The sequence below is a fragment of the Myzus persicae genome, unplaced genomic scaffold (genome assembly GCF_001856785.1).
Source record: "Myzus persicae strain clone G006 unplaced genomic scaffold, MPER_G0061.0, whole genome shotgun sequence".
Classification (NCBI taxonomy): Eukaryota; Metazoa; Arthropoda; class Insecta; order Hemiptera; family Aphididae; genus Myzus; species Myzus persicae.
In genome coordinates, this window is record NW_019103900.1 from 80,834 (window position 1) to 96,577 (window position 15,744).

Below are 15,744 nucleotides of genomic sequence, written 5' to 3' on the forward strand. Positions count from 1 at the left end.
GGAATAAAAAAAAAATGGCAGATACCGATTTGTATTGCTACACGATAATTCAATGGGGATTTCAATTTGATTCAAGATAACAGACGATTCGATATATCGATGCCTTTCGACATAATAAAAAATCTACTGCAGTCATGTACATTACCTACTCATCATACTATCGTAGTACTATACCTATAACTGCGACACACGCGTTACATGCTCGCGAGATGAAAATAATAATATAATATTAACCAACTCAAAGAGTGTATCGATCTATGCTGTGAGAAAAAATAATATATGTAATATCTTAACAACAATAAGAACTGATTGTGTTTTACTAAAAACAACCCGCTGTACCGAATGGCATCCCCTTCGAAAAAATAACCAACTACGACGACAACAACAACAACCACCCCTGACGACATTTGTATATTCCACATTACACTCCGGATTCGCGCGTTTCCGGTATCAAATCTTCGTGGCATTTAACACAATATAATAATATTATATTCCGAACTGGCGAAAACCGAACACACGGTGCGCAGCATACCTCGTTTATTATTGTTTTTTTTTTTCACCAACCATAAAGAACCACTGCATTCGTTTCGTTCAACAAATCAATATTTCGCGTTCGAGAGATAACGTTTTTCACACGGCAAAGCCACGCGACAGTATTATATTATTAAATCTGGTAAAAATTTCTTCTTAAAAACAGATAACGAGGTTTTTTCCGCTCCCCTCGCACACTTTCATTTGGATAGCGTTATTATATTATTATTTTTTGCCCCCCCCCCCCAGGCTCTTTCTCTGTCCTCACGGCAACCGCGTGCCACTCCGTGTCTCCCGTCTCGTCGGACCCGGTCGGTTCTGTTTTTCATTTCCGTTTGCACCACCACAAAAGGGTGGAGAGAGAGATGCTGCCCGTGCGTCGCCACCGATCCGGTTATTTGTGTACAGCACGTATACAAACGCGCAGCGCTCTGCTGCAGTTTCTTCCGATAAGAGCTTATTATTATTATATTATTGTCGTCGTCGTCGTCGACACCGTCGTCGGTGGTGGTGAGAGCAAACCGGCTAATAATGGAAAACGCTTTACACCTCCGCGTAATGTACAATATCATATTATTATTATTATAAACACCGCGCCAACCAGTCAGATAGACACGTACGATAGGTATATTATATAATATAATACTGCCACAGAGACCCCCGCCACCTGCACCGCATTGTTTATCGGGCTGTCAACTTTTGTGGTTTTGAAAAGTTTTTCCAAAGTGTCATCTCCGTTTTAGCGGAAAATCCGGGGGAGGCGCTCCACAGACGTAGGTGCTTTATAGACGCCGGATGTGTCGAGATGAAACGCTATCTCTCTAGGAAACGCTGGATGGTTTCTGCTTTATATTTATTGTTGTTATATTTTTTTTTAATCTTCAACTCGTAGTGATGGTTGTGTGTACACGACCAACTACAGTGCATTCAGCATGTTGTCATCGAAGATGAAAATAATGTTATGTTAGCCGGTGAATAGGTTTATATATTTAGTATAATGATATTATAAATATCTAAGTAACTTATCGTGCATACTTGAACCCTTATTATAATAGGGCGACCATTCGATTTTCTACTTGACGTACTCCCTACAATACTGTATCTGAACTTTAAGTGCAAAAGCAACGGCATAATATTATATGGTGCAATTCCGAAGATTGTGTTTGTTGCGATCTATTTTAATATACTATTTTTATTTTTTTCATTTTATTATTTGAGTTAAATCAATATTAAATTTTAAAAACTATATAGGTATATTTTATTAAAATATTGCTAATTGGAAAAATTACTAGCAAAAAAAACAAAACAAAATGCCTACCGTGCTTGTATCTAGTGTTAATGGGTCAACTTCAAATAAAAAATATTCAATAAACCAGTTACTTCAATAATAAAGTTGAGAAATATCTGTAAAAAAAAATGTCATATACATTTAAATCATTTTTTGCTGACCTCGATGTAGGTATTAAAAATAATCAATTTAATCTAATAAATCTGTCTAAAAAAAAAAATAACAAGTTACTAAATATTTAATGAAAAACAAAAAAAATTATCCAATAAACAGTAAATATTACCAATTAGTTATATTATTAACTCTCAATAAAATTGTTTAACAGTTGTCGTTGAATAAAAATTAATTTTATGAAAATCAGTGATGTTCCCGAGATCGCAACTCGAGTGATAGATTACAATAAGCAGACCAATAGTTTCCAAAGCATTTCGAATGAAACTTTAATCCGTCCTTAAAACTCCGGCCTAAGAACCGTGTCTGAAACCCGTTTTCAGATTAGAATGAATATAGATTCGACTGGCTTAAGGCTTAGTCGAAGAATTATAAACTAAACTCTGTGGATTAATATTAACATTATAAATACGTCTTCGCCTAATACATATATAATATAATAATATGCATAGGCGCGTATCGTGCACTGAACAGTAATATATAATTATGCCGTATACTGTCACTGATTGTCTTTTTACCTTGTGTTTCATTCGTTAAAAAAAAGTAAATTTCATTTTTTTTTTCAGCGAAATCTATACCAGTTCACTGCATAGTGGAATCGATCAATCACGTCTATCAATGGAGCCAAAAACACTCGCCGTCACTGCATCGTTCTAAAGGCCACGTAGAATTGGACAGATTCGTTATCATCCCGAACAATACCGCGTTTAGAGATTTGACGGAAGCCGCATTGGTACGCCTGGGCTATTCCAAAGACACGGCAGCGGCGTCGAAGGGGTTGGTAGTGCTGAAAAACTGGTTACCGTTAGACCTGGACACAATAGCCGAAGATCCTGTGCTGACGGTGAATGACGTCCTCGGAGAACTAACTACCTTAGCCACTCTGAGAATACTCGTGTTCAGGTATGTCTTCACAACCATAGCGGAATATTGTTGCCATTATCATGAAATATTACTATGTGATTGCCAATCATTATAATTTGTAATAATCATCTGTACTATTAACCCAATTGCCTTTGCAGGGAAACGAAGAACCGATTCTCCGATTTGAAGGACAAACTGTTGAAACTGCTGTTGGTACAAAGCCAAACGCAGCTGACGGCGTCGGGATGTCCCCTGGACGAAGCGATAATATTGCAGATGATGAAGGTGGGGCAAGCTTGCCCAGATTTGCCCGAAGATTTGTACAAAAAATTCGAGCAATGGTGGATCATGCAATCGTCAAACGTCGTTCCCAAAATACAGCCATCGGTATTGCCGCAATCAGTGAGAGATATGTTCTATCGTAACGGTTCGTCGCCAAGGCAGTCTAACATACAAGACAACCCCACTAATTGTATTGTTCCTAAATCAGACCCCAAGACACACAGTCTCCAGGTGATTTAATTCACACGATAATTATTTTAATTTTATGTATAAGTCCTATTAAAATTAAATGTACAAGAATCATCCACGTTATATTTTGTATTATCATACTTGACAAATCGTGTAGTTGTGCACTATCAGAGTTAAATACAATTATTATGTTACACTAATTATATTTACCTAATATGTATTAGGTGTTACTTGAACCGTATTGACAAATTTGATGTTTTCATTTTTTAGTCTGTTTCTCAAAATCAATTCCAAGGTCAAAAAACGCGTATGCGTACTAGCTTCGATACAGAACTTGAACTCCCGAAACTGCAAGCTTGGTTCGCTGAAAATCCTCATCCAAGTAGACAACAAGTACGTATCTTGTGTATATACTATATCACAATATATTTAACATAATATAATGTGTAAATGATATTATTCTTATGGTGATTTGACGTAATTAATATTAACTGTTGATTGTTGATATTGTTTTAACAAAAGATACACCACTACGTGAGTGAATTGAACAATCTGGAATCGCGAAAAGGTCGTAAGGCGTTAGACGTCAACAACGTCGTATATTGGTTTAAAAATGCCAGGGCAGCTCAAAAACGGGCTGAAGTACGTGGCACAAATGCAGGTCAGTATACTAACCTACTATTATACAATATACCAGTAGCGTTATTAGAAATTTGTTCTGGATGGGCTGATCATTTATTTTCTACAAAAAGCTCTAACCCTTGAAACCCACCTTTCTCATTGCCGTTTCTACACTCCTAAAGTCCTAAATGCTTTAATAATAATTATAGTTGTGCGTACGTAGGTATTACATTTATATTTTTTACCCTATTATAAACGGTTAAATGAATATAAATATTGTTCATTTCTATATACTTATCTCCCGACAATCGGCGACACGCATTCAAATTCAACTCGTATAATAGTATTGCCTTCTTAATAAGAATAAAATATAAATTTCTTGGCTATTTTTTCTCCAAAATCTAACCTTATTTTATACTATACGCCTAACTAGACAATTACATTTTACACTAGATTTAATACATATAATTTACGACATGTCGTCCTAAACAATATGATGGTATACATACATGTTTATAATATTAACTATATTGTATAGGTATAGGTAATATTCTTGGAATTCATAATAATATGTAGTAACTGCGTTAATTTCAACATTTCTGTAAACTTTCCAACAACACATGGTATAATAAATTACAGGTACGAAGTTTGACTTAGACTATTCTGGGTAAAACCAATCATTGATTTCTCATCACAACGTACTTCATGCGAAACACCGCACTGGCCTGTATGAATAAAAAGTATGGACTTTTTGACTTATCGGTGGGCGGGGGGAGTTGGTGAGTGTCTACAATTACGCCACCGTGCTATATAATACCTACCTCAATCTATAATAATATATTATCACAATAGCTGGTACGTATAATGCGTAGGCGCCTAGGTATATATAATATAATATTATTAACGACCGTAATCCGAGTGAAATAATGCGATTTAACAATATCGTTTTCTATGATGTAGACTCGGCCGGCCGCCAATGCCGCAATACGCTCATTATTATTATGTCATAAACAGTGAGGTAAAGTATTCTGTATTATTATATTGTGTCTCAGCAGGCGTCACAGACATGAACTCGGGGACCAACGACGGCAACGTGAACGGTTACTGCAAGAGCAGTAGTCCCAGCGAGCACGGCGGCAAGTCTTACAGCGGGCAGGGGTCGGTGAGCGAGGCCGAAGACGACGACGACGACGAAGACGGAGAGTTCGACGACAACCGGGACGACGACGACGACGACACGAAACCGCCGATGAGCCCACCCGCCGAACAGCCGATATCGTTGACCACGCACGGGCGGTTTAGTAACGGCGAGACGCTGCTGCAGTCTCCGAGACCGCAATCGCGCGGCTCGCAGCAGAGCCCTGAACACAAGGTAAGACACTGCGCATCGACTTGACGATTATTTCATTATTTCCCAAAGCGTTATATATTGTATTGTGAATGAATTTCCGATGAATCTGACGCGAAGTCGACGTTATACTGCGAGAAAACGGTTTCCTAGTACACATCTGTGTATACCACGAGTTTTGCTCATTGTTCCGAGATCCGCCAAGATCCACAAAGCATTAGTTCAATAGAAATATTGCAGTAGGTATAAAAATAAAATAAAATAGGGGGTCTAGCTTTTTTTAATCTGTTACAAAAAAAAGTACAAGACACTAAGTAATAAATTATACTAAATTACACGTCACAATATGCAGTAAAAAAAATATTTTTGCATTACCTATGATTATTGTTAAAACCTCAAAAAAAATTACTTTTTATATTATGTGTTCATCGTTATCTCCATACAGACATTGTTCTCTTTACTTAAATTGAATACAAATCACAAAAATTATAGCGTAGACTCACTAAAAATGCATCTGGTAGTTGAATAAAATGTCCAAATAATCATTCGACAATCGACATAGACAAAGTAGAGTATTATATTTTAATAGAAAAAAAGAGTTTTCAAGGAAGTTTTAAAATAAAAAAATTAATCCGAGGAATAATAGGTCACACAAAAAATATTCATGCTGTAACTATAGAATCCACGATAATTTAAAATCACCTTATTGATTCGTTAAATTTGTCAACATTCGGCTGTATGATGTCGAACGTATTTTTTAGGATTTTAATTAATAGAGTAGAATAAAAATATTATAAAATGTGTTTTATTTTCACGGCCGTTCTCGATTTTATCTGTTCGATACCTAAATTCGTCATTATTTTGATTTGCATTATACTCATTATTTTACTCTGGCAAACAAACGCACTTTGTAAGACAAACTGTTAAACATAAACTATTATGTTTATTATTAAAATGTTTGGATATATTTTGGTAAGTTTTAATATATGTGAATAAAAATTAATATTAAAATATAATTATTAATATTATATTTAATAATATTATGTAGGTTGTACAAAAAATGTGGTTTTCATATTTTATAGTTCAGATTGTAATTGTAGAACCATAAATACGTCATTATGGCTGTTGGCATGATTGACAAAATATTTTCTAAAAATATAACTTATAGTTCCTACATATTATAGTTTTTAATTATTATCCACTTAAGATAAATAAACGCGTAATGCAATACTCGTATCGTTATAATATGTAACTAACCTATAATTCTTGTTTGTATAAATAATTAGTAAAATATTTTTTTTTTAATGCGTAAAAAACACAAATATGTCGTTTATATTGAAAGTGTATATGTCATCATTTGATCAAAATATACTATGTTCTTAAAATTTTCAATATAGAAGTTTTGGAGTCTCGTAGGTATTCATTTTGAATTTTTTATTAAATAATTTGATATCATTATAGGTTAGACTATTACAGTTGATGATTATACTATAATTTATTTTGATAAGTCAACGATTCCCCAAAGTTAAAACTATAATTATGGTTAAAAATAAATAACCTTAATTTTTATCTACAATATTATGCATGTTTGAAAAGTGTTCAATTAGTATATTATAAATAGGTCTATATACCTTTCCGATTTTTTGTTTGTCTACCAAAATTTTAAAAGTTATCAGCGTTATTATCGGTAGACTTTACGATTACCGGTTGTGGAGTTTAAAGTTTATTTGTGACTTACAGTAAATTAATGTATTCCACACACGTAAAATAATTCCGGGCACGTAGTTTTAATAACACGAAAGGAAGGGGAATAGCACATACTACAATACACGTGTAACGCTGCAATGTGTATAAAATATAGGTGATTCATTCCAAGTTGTAAATAATTTGGTTTTGCGAGCTTCAGAGAGCCAGGCGTTTAATAGAGGAGTAAAAATTTTGATAATTATTGGCTTAACTATCGGCTATTTGGCTACCTATATCGTATATTATACCCATACAGCATCATACACTAATCAAATCGTAACAGTTTATATAAAGTAAATTACATATTATTATACTCGTTTATGTATATAATACTATAAAACATCACTATAACCAATATTTAAAATCAACCATACCAATGTTATTAAACAAATTAAAACTCAGAAAAACCTCGGAAGTCGAAAAATTCACATTTAAAAAAAAAATGAATACATTGTATTTTTTAACACATTTTGATTTCATAATAAATAATAACTAATGTTTGACAGTTCTTTCTTATGATACACCAAAAATATAAAATCTCGTATCTCAATCAACAAACGTAAAACCAACGTAAACATATTTTATCCTACCCGCGTAAGGGGGGGGGGGCAGTCACTTAGAACACATTGTGCCTCCAATTTAATTTTCGTGTCTATTGAGTATAACAATAATCGTACTATATCTTTATTAACTGTCCATTGCACAGATATGCTTTGATAGATCTATTATTGAACATAAATTACCAGCACAACCTGTCATTGATGAAAATCACCGGCCACCGTCATAATTTCTCTAATTATCGTCTTTAAACGTAACATATTTTGTACACAATATACTTTAATCTTGTAATCTTGGAATTGACCCCACTATCCAATAACACAATATTATATTGATAGGCACTAAAAATACTGGTCTAGTTTTCGATCGATACATTTTCCCTAGTAAAGATTTTGTGCAAATTCTTTCACTTTTTCGTTATTTTCTTAAACAACAATAGTTGAAATTTTTTTTGAAAATTTTCTCTTATCAAAATATGTGGAGTATTTGTTATTTGGTAGTGGGCCAAAGAGAGTTGAACCAAGTTACTGATCATACTTTTTTAACCTTATAGTTATGATAGAGATAATTCTTCATCTATTAAAACAACTTTTGTCTGTTAAATACGACGTATTATTAATACCCTCGCAACTTTTATAAATCCTACTGATGCACAATACGTGTCTTTTTGTGATATGCTCCTAGAGTGGGTCAAAATGTGTTTTTGAAAAGAAAAATCACTGTCTTTTTAGTGTAATAATAACAATACTTCACCCTGTTTGGGCAGTATACTCTAAAGACCCTCACTGGTACAACTCACCGGTCTGAGCTGAATCTGAAACCAAAAATCTGTTTTGATTTTTATAAAAAAGGTGATGGTGATCAAGGAAGAGCCACCGGATAAGGATAAGACTACAGTGACCACTGGACTGAACAATAACGATTACGAGGACGAGGACGATTTCGACGAGGACATGATGGACGACGACGGGTCTGACGGTGGCGGCGGTGACGACCGCGACGTGATTGGCAACAGCTGCAAACGGTTATCATCGCAACAACAACAACAACAACAGTCAGCGATGTCTTGCACCACAAGTCCAGTCGATGACCACCCAGTCGCCACGGGACACCACCGCCAGGCGACGCCGCCACCCCCACCCCCGCCACTGTTCCACCGCGCCGCCGATATGCACCAGCCCTTGGTCCGGCCCGGGTTCTCGATGGTGCCAAACTCCATGTTCGGCCACAGCTTCATGTACATGAGCCAATGTTTGCCAGGCTTCAATATGGGCCGCCGGCCACAGACCGGCACCCCGCCCCCGCCACAATCGCAACAGCCACAGGTAATATTCCTCGTGTACTTACAATACCAATAATAATACGAGAGCTAATTGTCATCGGTGATGTGTAGTTAGTACTCAATGATTTCTAATTGGGAATATTTTTTCTCAATTGGTGCTGGTGATAGGTACTTCTGATTTGAGGTAGGTTTTGATTTGTTTACATTTTCGAGAATTACATGGCTTGAATGGGAAGCGTACCATCTGGTTTTGTATAATCTGTGATGATATGGCATGTGCTTACTATATATAATCATTGAAACATCATGGCCACGATCGCAGTAGCATAATCATGTGTAGGCAGTTAGCAATTCATTTTGGATAGATCATGGGGGGCGAGACCCTTTTCGGCCAAGCCGACGAGTTAAATATTTACTTAACTTTATTATAATATGCATTACAGAAAAGTTTAAAAAATATGAGTTGTACAAAAAATTATGTTATATAAAAATTAAAAATACATACCAATACAACTTTTGTCATTAATATATATATATAGTTTGTTCGGGGGTCGTTGAGTTCGATTGCTACTACCACTATCATATTGTAGGCATAGCTTAATGACAACAATGGATGTACATATTAAATACTAACCCATGTAAAATAAAGGTATATAACATATTGGCTTTGAAATACAATTATATATACCAAAATCAAACCAGATACTGAGTAGATTTTTTTGGTACTTGAGGGTTACTGTGGCTATTACAATTTCGATGCGATGAAGTACGATTTTACTTTGTTTTTCGAACATCAGGGGTTACCTTGATAACTACAATTGCAAAATGTAAATCAACACAAATATATTGTATTGAATCGTGTTCTATCTTATTTTATTTTATTATATAATAGATTATGTACTATTCTTACATTAACTTTAAGGTAATATTCGTTTATTTAATTTGATTGATTACTTTAATAGTTTTCTGTGGGATATCAAAGAGGATTTAAAGTTATAGTTATTTGTAATTATGAATTACTGGAAACCACCAACACTAAAAAAATATAGATATAATGGTAAATATTTTACCATTAAAGTATAGTTTTTTAATTATATTTTATATTTGTTTTGGTATTTTATATTTATTTGACAGGGAACCCGCTTAACTTTTAATATTTTAAAATTTCTTTTTGCACAATTTTAAATTACTAAAACAATGATGGTCTTATAGCTTAATTTTTGACATTACGAATGTCACGATAACCTGGAAGCTAGAAGTCTAGTCTTTCTTCCCCTCCCACTAACGGAGAGTAACGGAAATTCGAATAGTTAATTTTTATATTTTTAAGTTGGACACTGATTTATACATGTATATTACTTGTTTGGAATAAGGTAATGACTAATGCGAGTATTTCGATGTAACTATTTAGTCAGAACACTCAGAACCACGTTTATCTGACAGATAACCGTGGTTCGAACGAAAAGTAATACATATTGTGAAAACACATGCCAGTATGCCACATGCATTATTTTATATGTACAAGCAATACGTTTATAAGCGTTTAATCAGCAAACACATAATTAAATTATGTAAATTGCAAATAGTGAACCAAGAAGTAATTATATTTACGGATAATCTTTAGATAGTCAAAAGTGTTTTAATCGCTAAACCATCTTCTGAGAATCCGAATTAAATAATACTAATTTCACTCAGAATATTAAGTACTTTATAGCCGATAAATTATCAAATAAAGCAATCAAAGCACTCCATGTAATACTTGACAATAGGTAAAATAATAATAACAGTAATACCTAATCACGGTATATTTTAGTTCACCACGGTTAAAAAAATATTATTCGAGAACAAATAAAAATTAAAAATATTCATACGGATTATTGTCAGAAAAAAAAACACCTCAGGATTTTTAACGATTACCACAAAAACTGATAACACGGTTTACTCTACTCTCGTTGATAAATACAAATTAAATACATTTATGTACACGTAGCTACTGCTTACGCAGTACTTGAAAATATGTTTAAAACGATATCAGGTTTTTTTTTGTGGATTATTATGTAATTACCTATTTGTACTATTTGTACTTGTTATTTAGGACTAGAATACTAAAATGTTCCCATTTTTGACATTTTTGAAAAAAAATGATCTCGTCAATATCGTTCTCTCGCATTTAAACTAAGCCTGTTTATAGGAGACAAATATAGGTAATAATATGTGTGAATATATGTTTTAATTATAGGTTCGAGCTTGAGTAGACTGAACCAGTCTTACTTAACTTTACACAGTTTATATTTAATTTTCAATTGTTTGTTTACTGGTGATCTTAATTTATTCGCATACCGGTAATTTGTTAACATCACAGTATTCAAATATCGTCTAGTACTTAACTTTAAATACCTACAAAATTAAATAAATACAATTGAAGTGTGGAGTTTCACACTGACCATGAACGAATATGGTTAAACCTTTTTTTTTTTTAGTCGAGCTGATAAATTCATAAAATTAATATTGTCATACGTACATTTAACACTTTATTTTGTGGAGTTGAAGATTTATGTAAGCCATTCATTTTATATAGAGTTAGGAACGGAATTCAAAACAAATATTGAGGTTTTGGTTTCTGGTTTTAAAATTTAGTTTTTATATAAGCTTTTGTTTATTAAGGCCGGTTTTTGCTCGCCAGCCTTTATAACTAAAATCATAATTTCGTTTTTTACAACTGGTTATGATCTACAAAAGTTTTGGTTAACCACTCGTTTACTTTCAGGTTTTTTTTTTAAATGTATCATATTATTCATATATTTGTTGAAATGCCTTTTTATTTGTTTTTAACATAACTTTTTCCTACGTGCAAATAATTAAAAATATAATATCAAGGATTATTTTAGATTTTTTTTAATGTTTCTCGAGGTTTGATGCATGCTTTCCAGTAAAAAAACTGTAGCAGCCTTCAACCAATTATTTGAATTTTTTGAATTATGTCTTAATTAAAAACAGTAACTCTTCGACCAAATTTAGATTAACCACTAAATTTTTTAAGATGCACTTAGTTTGAAAAATAATATATAAAAATAAACTACCTGAATACCACATTAAAAAATATATTAAACACTAAAAGTCGAAAAAGATACCAGAGCAGTTCTAATTCAAATCCCAAAATCACAATGCTTAACACTATTAAGCCAAATATTTTTCAACTATAAGCAATAACCAATGATAATATTATCAACATTTAAGCTAAAAAATACTTATTACTTTCACTGTCAAAAATATCATGTTATTGAAATAAAATGTACAAATAACATATTTCGGAATAACAATTAACCGATATCAAATTAAATTAACGAGTTATTTTGATGTATGAATTTTCCCTGAGACTAGTGCATACTCAGCTAAGGTTCTCAAAAAAATGGAATTTTTGAAAAATAACAAAAAAACAAATAAATGTATAGTATTTTTGTGTGACATTTAAAAAATATAATGTTGTTGTAACCAAGAATTTTTTATCTTTTATTTACCAATACATTTGTTTGTGGAGGAGAGGAATTATAAATATTTTTCTTTAGCGTGGAGAGCAATAATAATTACAATTGGTTAAAAATAAAAGTATAATGAATAATGCATCCATAGTAATGTATAATAACATAAAATAATGTACAATAGTATTAGTTCAGTGACCATAGTCGCCTCAGATTTGTGTTCAAATAAAAATAAAACATTTAATGATAGAAATACACTTAATAACTATTTTTTGTTTTGATTTCACAAGACTCGTAAGACTTATATTATACTAAACACTACACATGAAACATCAAATATTATTATTAACTAGTAGTGGATTCGTTGGATCAGATGTGAATAGATTGGCATGAGAGACTAAGACCATTTCGGCGAACAGTTATAAAACGTTTTTCATTAAAATGATAAAATAAAATCATGTACAATATACACAAGTAAACTTTGATTTTAAAAATATGTTGGTATAACAATATTTCGCATTGTGTACTATCAAAACTCAATGCATATTATATGTGCATCAAAATACATCTGCCCATAGTCGTCGCTCACGTAGGCAAACATAATTTCACTCTCACAAACGACCACCGTCCGACACTATTGCGGGTGTGCTAACGTTATTTACATATTATTTCATACCTCCACAGTCCACACCCACACACCTCCACCTACAAGACCCAACGTCGAATGAATTCCTATTGTTTGCGTGTGTTGACAGGTGTCATCTGCAGCCACCGCGGCGGGCCTGAATCTGTCGGCGCTGGCGGAGGAACGCCGGAAACGGAACCGGACGTTTATCGACCCGGTGAGCGAGGTGCCGCGGCTAGAACAGTGGTTCGAGCACAACACGCATCCGTCGCACAGCCTGATCGCCAAGTACACGGACGAGCTGAACCGGATGCCGTACCGGCAAAAGTTCCCGCGGCTCGAGTCGAAGAACGTTCAGTTCTGGTTCAAAAATCGCCGGGCCAAGTGCAAGCGACTGAAGATGTCCCTATACGACGCCATGTCGCCCAAGGATCAATTCTCCATGCCCACGTACCTCAATCACGATTAGTGCTGCATAAAATACTGTTCCGTGGATCGTTGTTAGAAAATATGTGTTTTCAAGGATGAATAATAACATTATATTATAACTATTAAACAAATTATATACAATATTTATACGATAAAAATATTATAGGTATGTAATAGGTACACCACACGGATACTCGTGTGCACAATACTACTACTTTGACATTGTTATGTATTATTCGAGTATTAAACCACGTGTAAAGATGATGAAAAAAAATTTTTAACTAAATTAATATTTTTCGCGCTTAAAAAAAAAATAAAAATAAAAAAAAAATCTGAATAAAACGTGTGAATATTTTTAAGTGGTGCTCTTCCTCGCCGATTCTCTATCCGATGTCGGAAGGTTTTCATTATTTATTTTTCATTCGGGTTTCCCTTATTATATAGTCGTGCTAGTCAAAAACGTTATCCCCCCCCCTCGCGAATCATACCCACATACGTACTATAATATGCGCTCGGTATAAATGTCAAAAAATAGAATTTGTTCTTCCTTATAATATTTCGTACTCGTAGGTACGAATAATAATTAGTCCCGAGGATCTAGTATAATTTAATAGGTGCGTCAATGTTTCCAGAGCCGATCCGCGTGTTTCGAGGAGAAGGATTCGTTCCAGAGCACAAGTCTACACAATATTGTTGTACATTATTATGTGGGTGTATACTTGGGTATCTCCGTCCGCTCTGCGCTTTTTCTTATCGCAGGGCTGAAAACGTGACCGTTCATCGACGCATTCCCGCTGTAAATATATCGCGCACTTGTCACATTAATAAAATAGGTAATAATATTTAATAATTAAAATAATAATAATATAATCGCAATAAAAGACCGCTCACATATTAATATTTAAGAATATTCCTCCTCGTTCGGTGACGCGTATAATAATAATAATTGCGATACAGCTGTGGTCTGGTCGCACCGTGCACCGCCACCGAGATGTCACGTCGAATCAAAACGAACGGACTGTTATATTATTATATAATATGATAAAATTCATCGATGAACGCGTTCGACCCGAGTTGGATCGTCGAGAAATCGGTGCATTCCGGTGCAGAATTCGCACGATTTCAACAGAACGGTCGATGGCCTTTTTTTAGGACCAAAGACGTCCCGTCGTCCCCTCGCGAGTGTAATTATTTGAGGTCACTTGGAGATGACGGAAAGGTTGGTAAAGTTTTCGACCGCTTTGCATCCTCCAACGAGTGCACGATGAACTCAAGTCGAAACATAATCGCGTTTATAATTATTAATAATTAGATATCGATAGGTGTATTATAATATTATGTCACGTAGTCTTATCGACATATGATAGCTGTTAAACAATATTCATATTTGTATTTTAATGTAAAAGCTTTTCATCGTAATAAAGAAAATAAAATGCCAAAAAAGGGAAAAAAAACAATCGTTAGCCATTACATAAACTCTGCTGTGATGAATTTCATCGGTCGCGCAATGTATAATATTATATAGGTAGCCGGTTAAATAGTTATACTAAAAAATGTTCCTGAGTGGACCCGCAAATTGTATGTACCAAATATTTCGTTTCTGAGATCGCGTTCTACAGTTTGAATAACGATAATAATAATATGCGTCGAAGACAAAATATAATCGGAACTACCATAGACTTGTTGCATTTGATTGTTCGTGGACAGCATTCATCTTTACCTTCCGGACAAGTCTGGTATGGCGTCATCACTAGGTCGGACGACTATAATATTATAAATAAACGATTGTAGCTTTGAAACGAAGCCCAGTCAGTTTTGTTGATATTGATTAATATACTAGGCCTACGACGTGTACAGCTATAATTTTAATAATATAATAATGTAACGTAATATGTAACGTTATGACGTAATGTCGTAGACATCGAGGTTCTCTTGACACATTACTAATATTGCAATGATTAAATACCTACATTATTATTATCCAGAAGATGGTGATTTTTCTTTTATTTATTTTTTATTTGTTTTTTAACACCGATTCATCAGAAACGATAGAAAAAATATATTATATTATCTGTAGATCGGACCAATATATTAATATGATCTCTCGCTTATGGTTTTTGTTGGTTTTTTTTTAATTTGTTGACGTTAAATTTTTTTATGATAATATTATTTATTTATTTATTTTTTTTTTTGTTGTTTGTATTATATTATAATTTTTAACTATTCTTACGAATCGCCTTCGCAGTATACGCTTGACACTATATACTAGTATCGGCGCTAAACGTTTAAGGCTTTGGGATAAATAATCGCCCGAAATTTCAATAGGCAGTG

General features: G+C 33.7%; 1 protein-coding gene across 3 annotated transcripts in view; it reads left to right on the top strand.

Annotated features, from left to right (window-relative positions):
• The window catches only part of LOC111036101, an 87,671-nt gene extending 72,235 nt beyond the window's left edge, over positions 1-15,436 (top strand). For 2 of the 3 annotated variants that reach the window (XM_022318000.1, XM_022318002.1), the window contains 7 exons: positions 2,557-2,893; positions 3,013-3,367; positions 3,596-3,718; positions 3,848-3,986; positions 4,999-5,318; positions 8,450-8,923; positions 13,115-15,436. In XM_022318000.1, coding sequence (XP_022173692.1) covers positions 2,557-2,893; positions 3,013-3,367; positions 3,596-3,718; positions 3,848-3,986; positions 4,999-5,318; positions 8,450-8,923; positions 13,115-13,453 — 2,087 coding nt within the window. In that variant the 3' untranslated portion in view covers positions 13,454-15,436. The remainder of the gene's footprint in view (positions 1-2,556; positions 2,894-3,012; positions 3,368-3,595; positions 3,719-3,847; positions 3,987-4,998; positions 5,319-8,449; positions 8,924-13,114) is intronic. The other variant, XM_022318001.1, reaches the window with a different exon arrangement.
• The last annotated feature ends 308 nt before the right edge of the window (positions 15,437-15,744 follow it).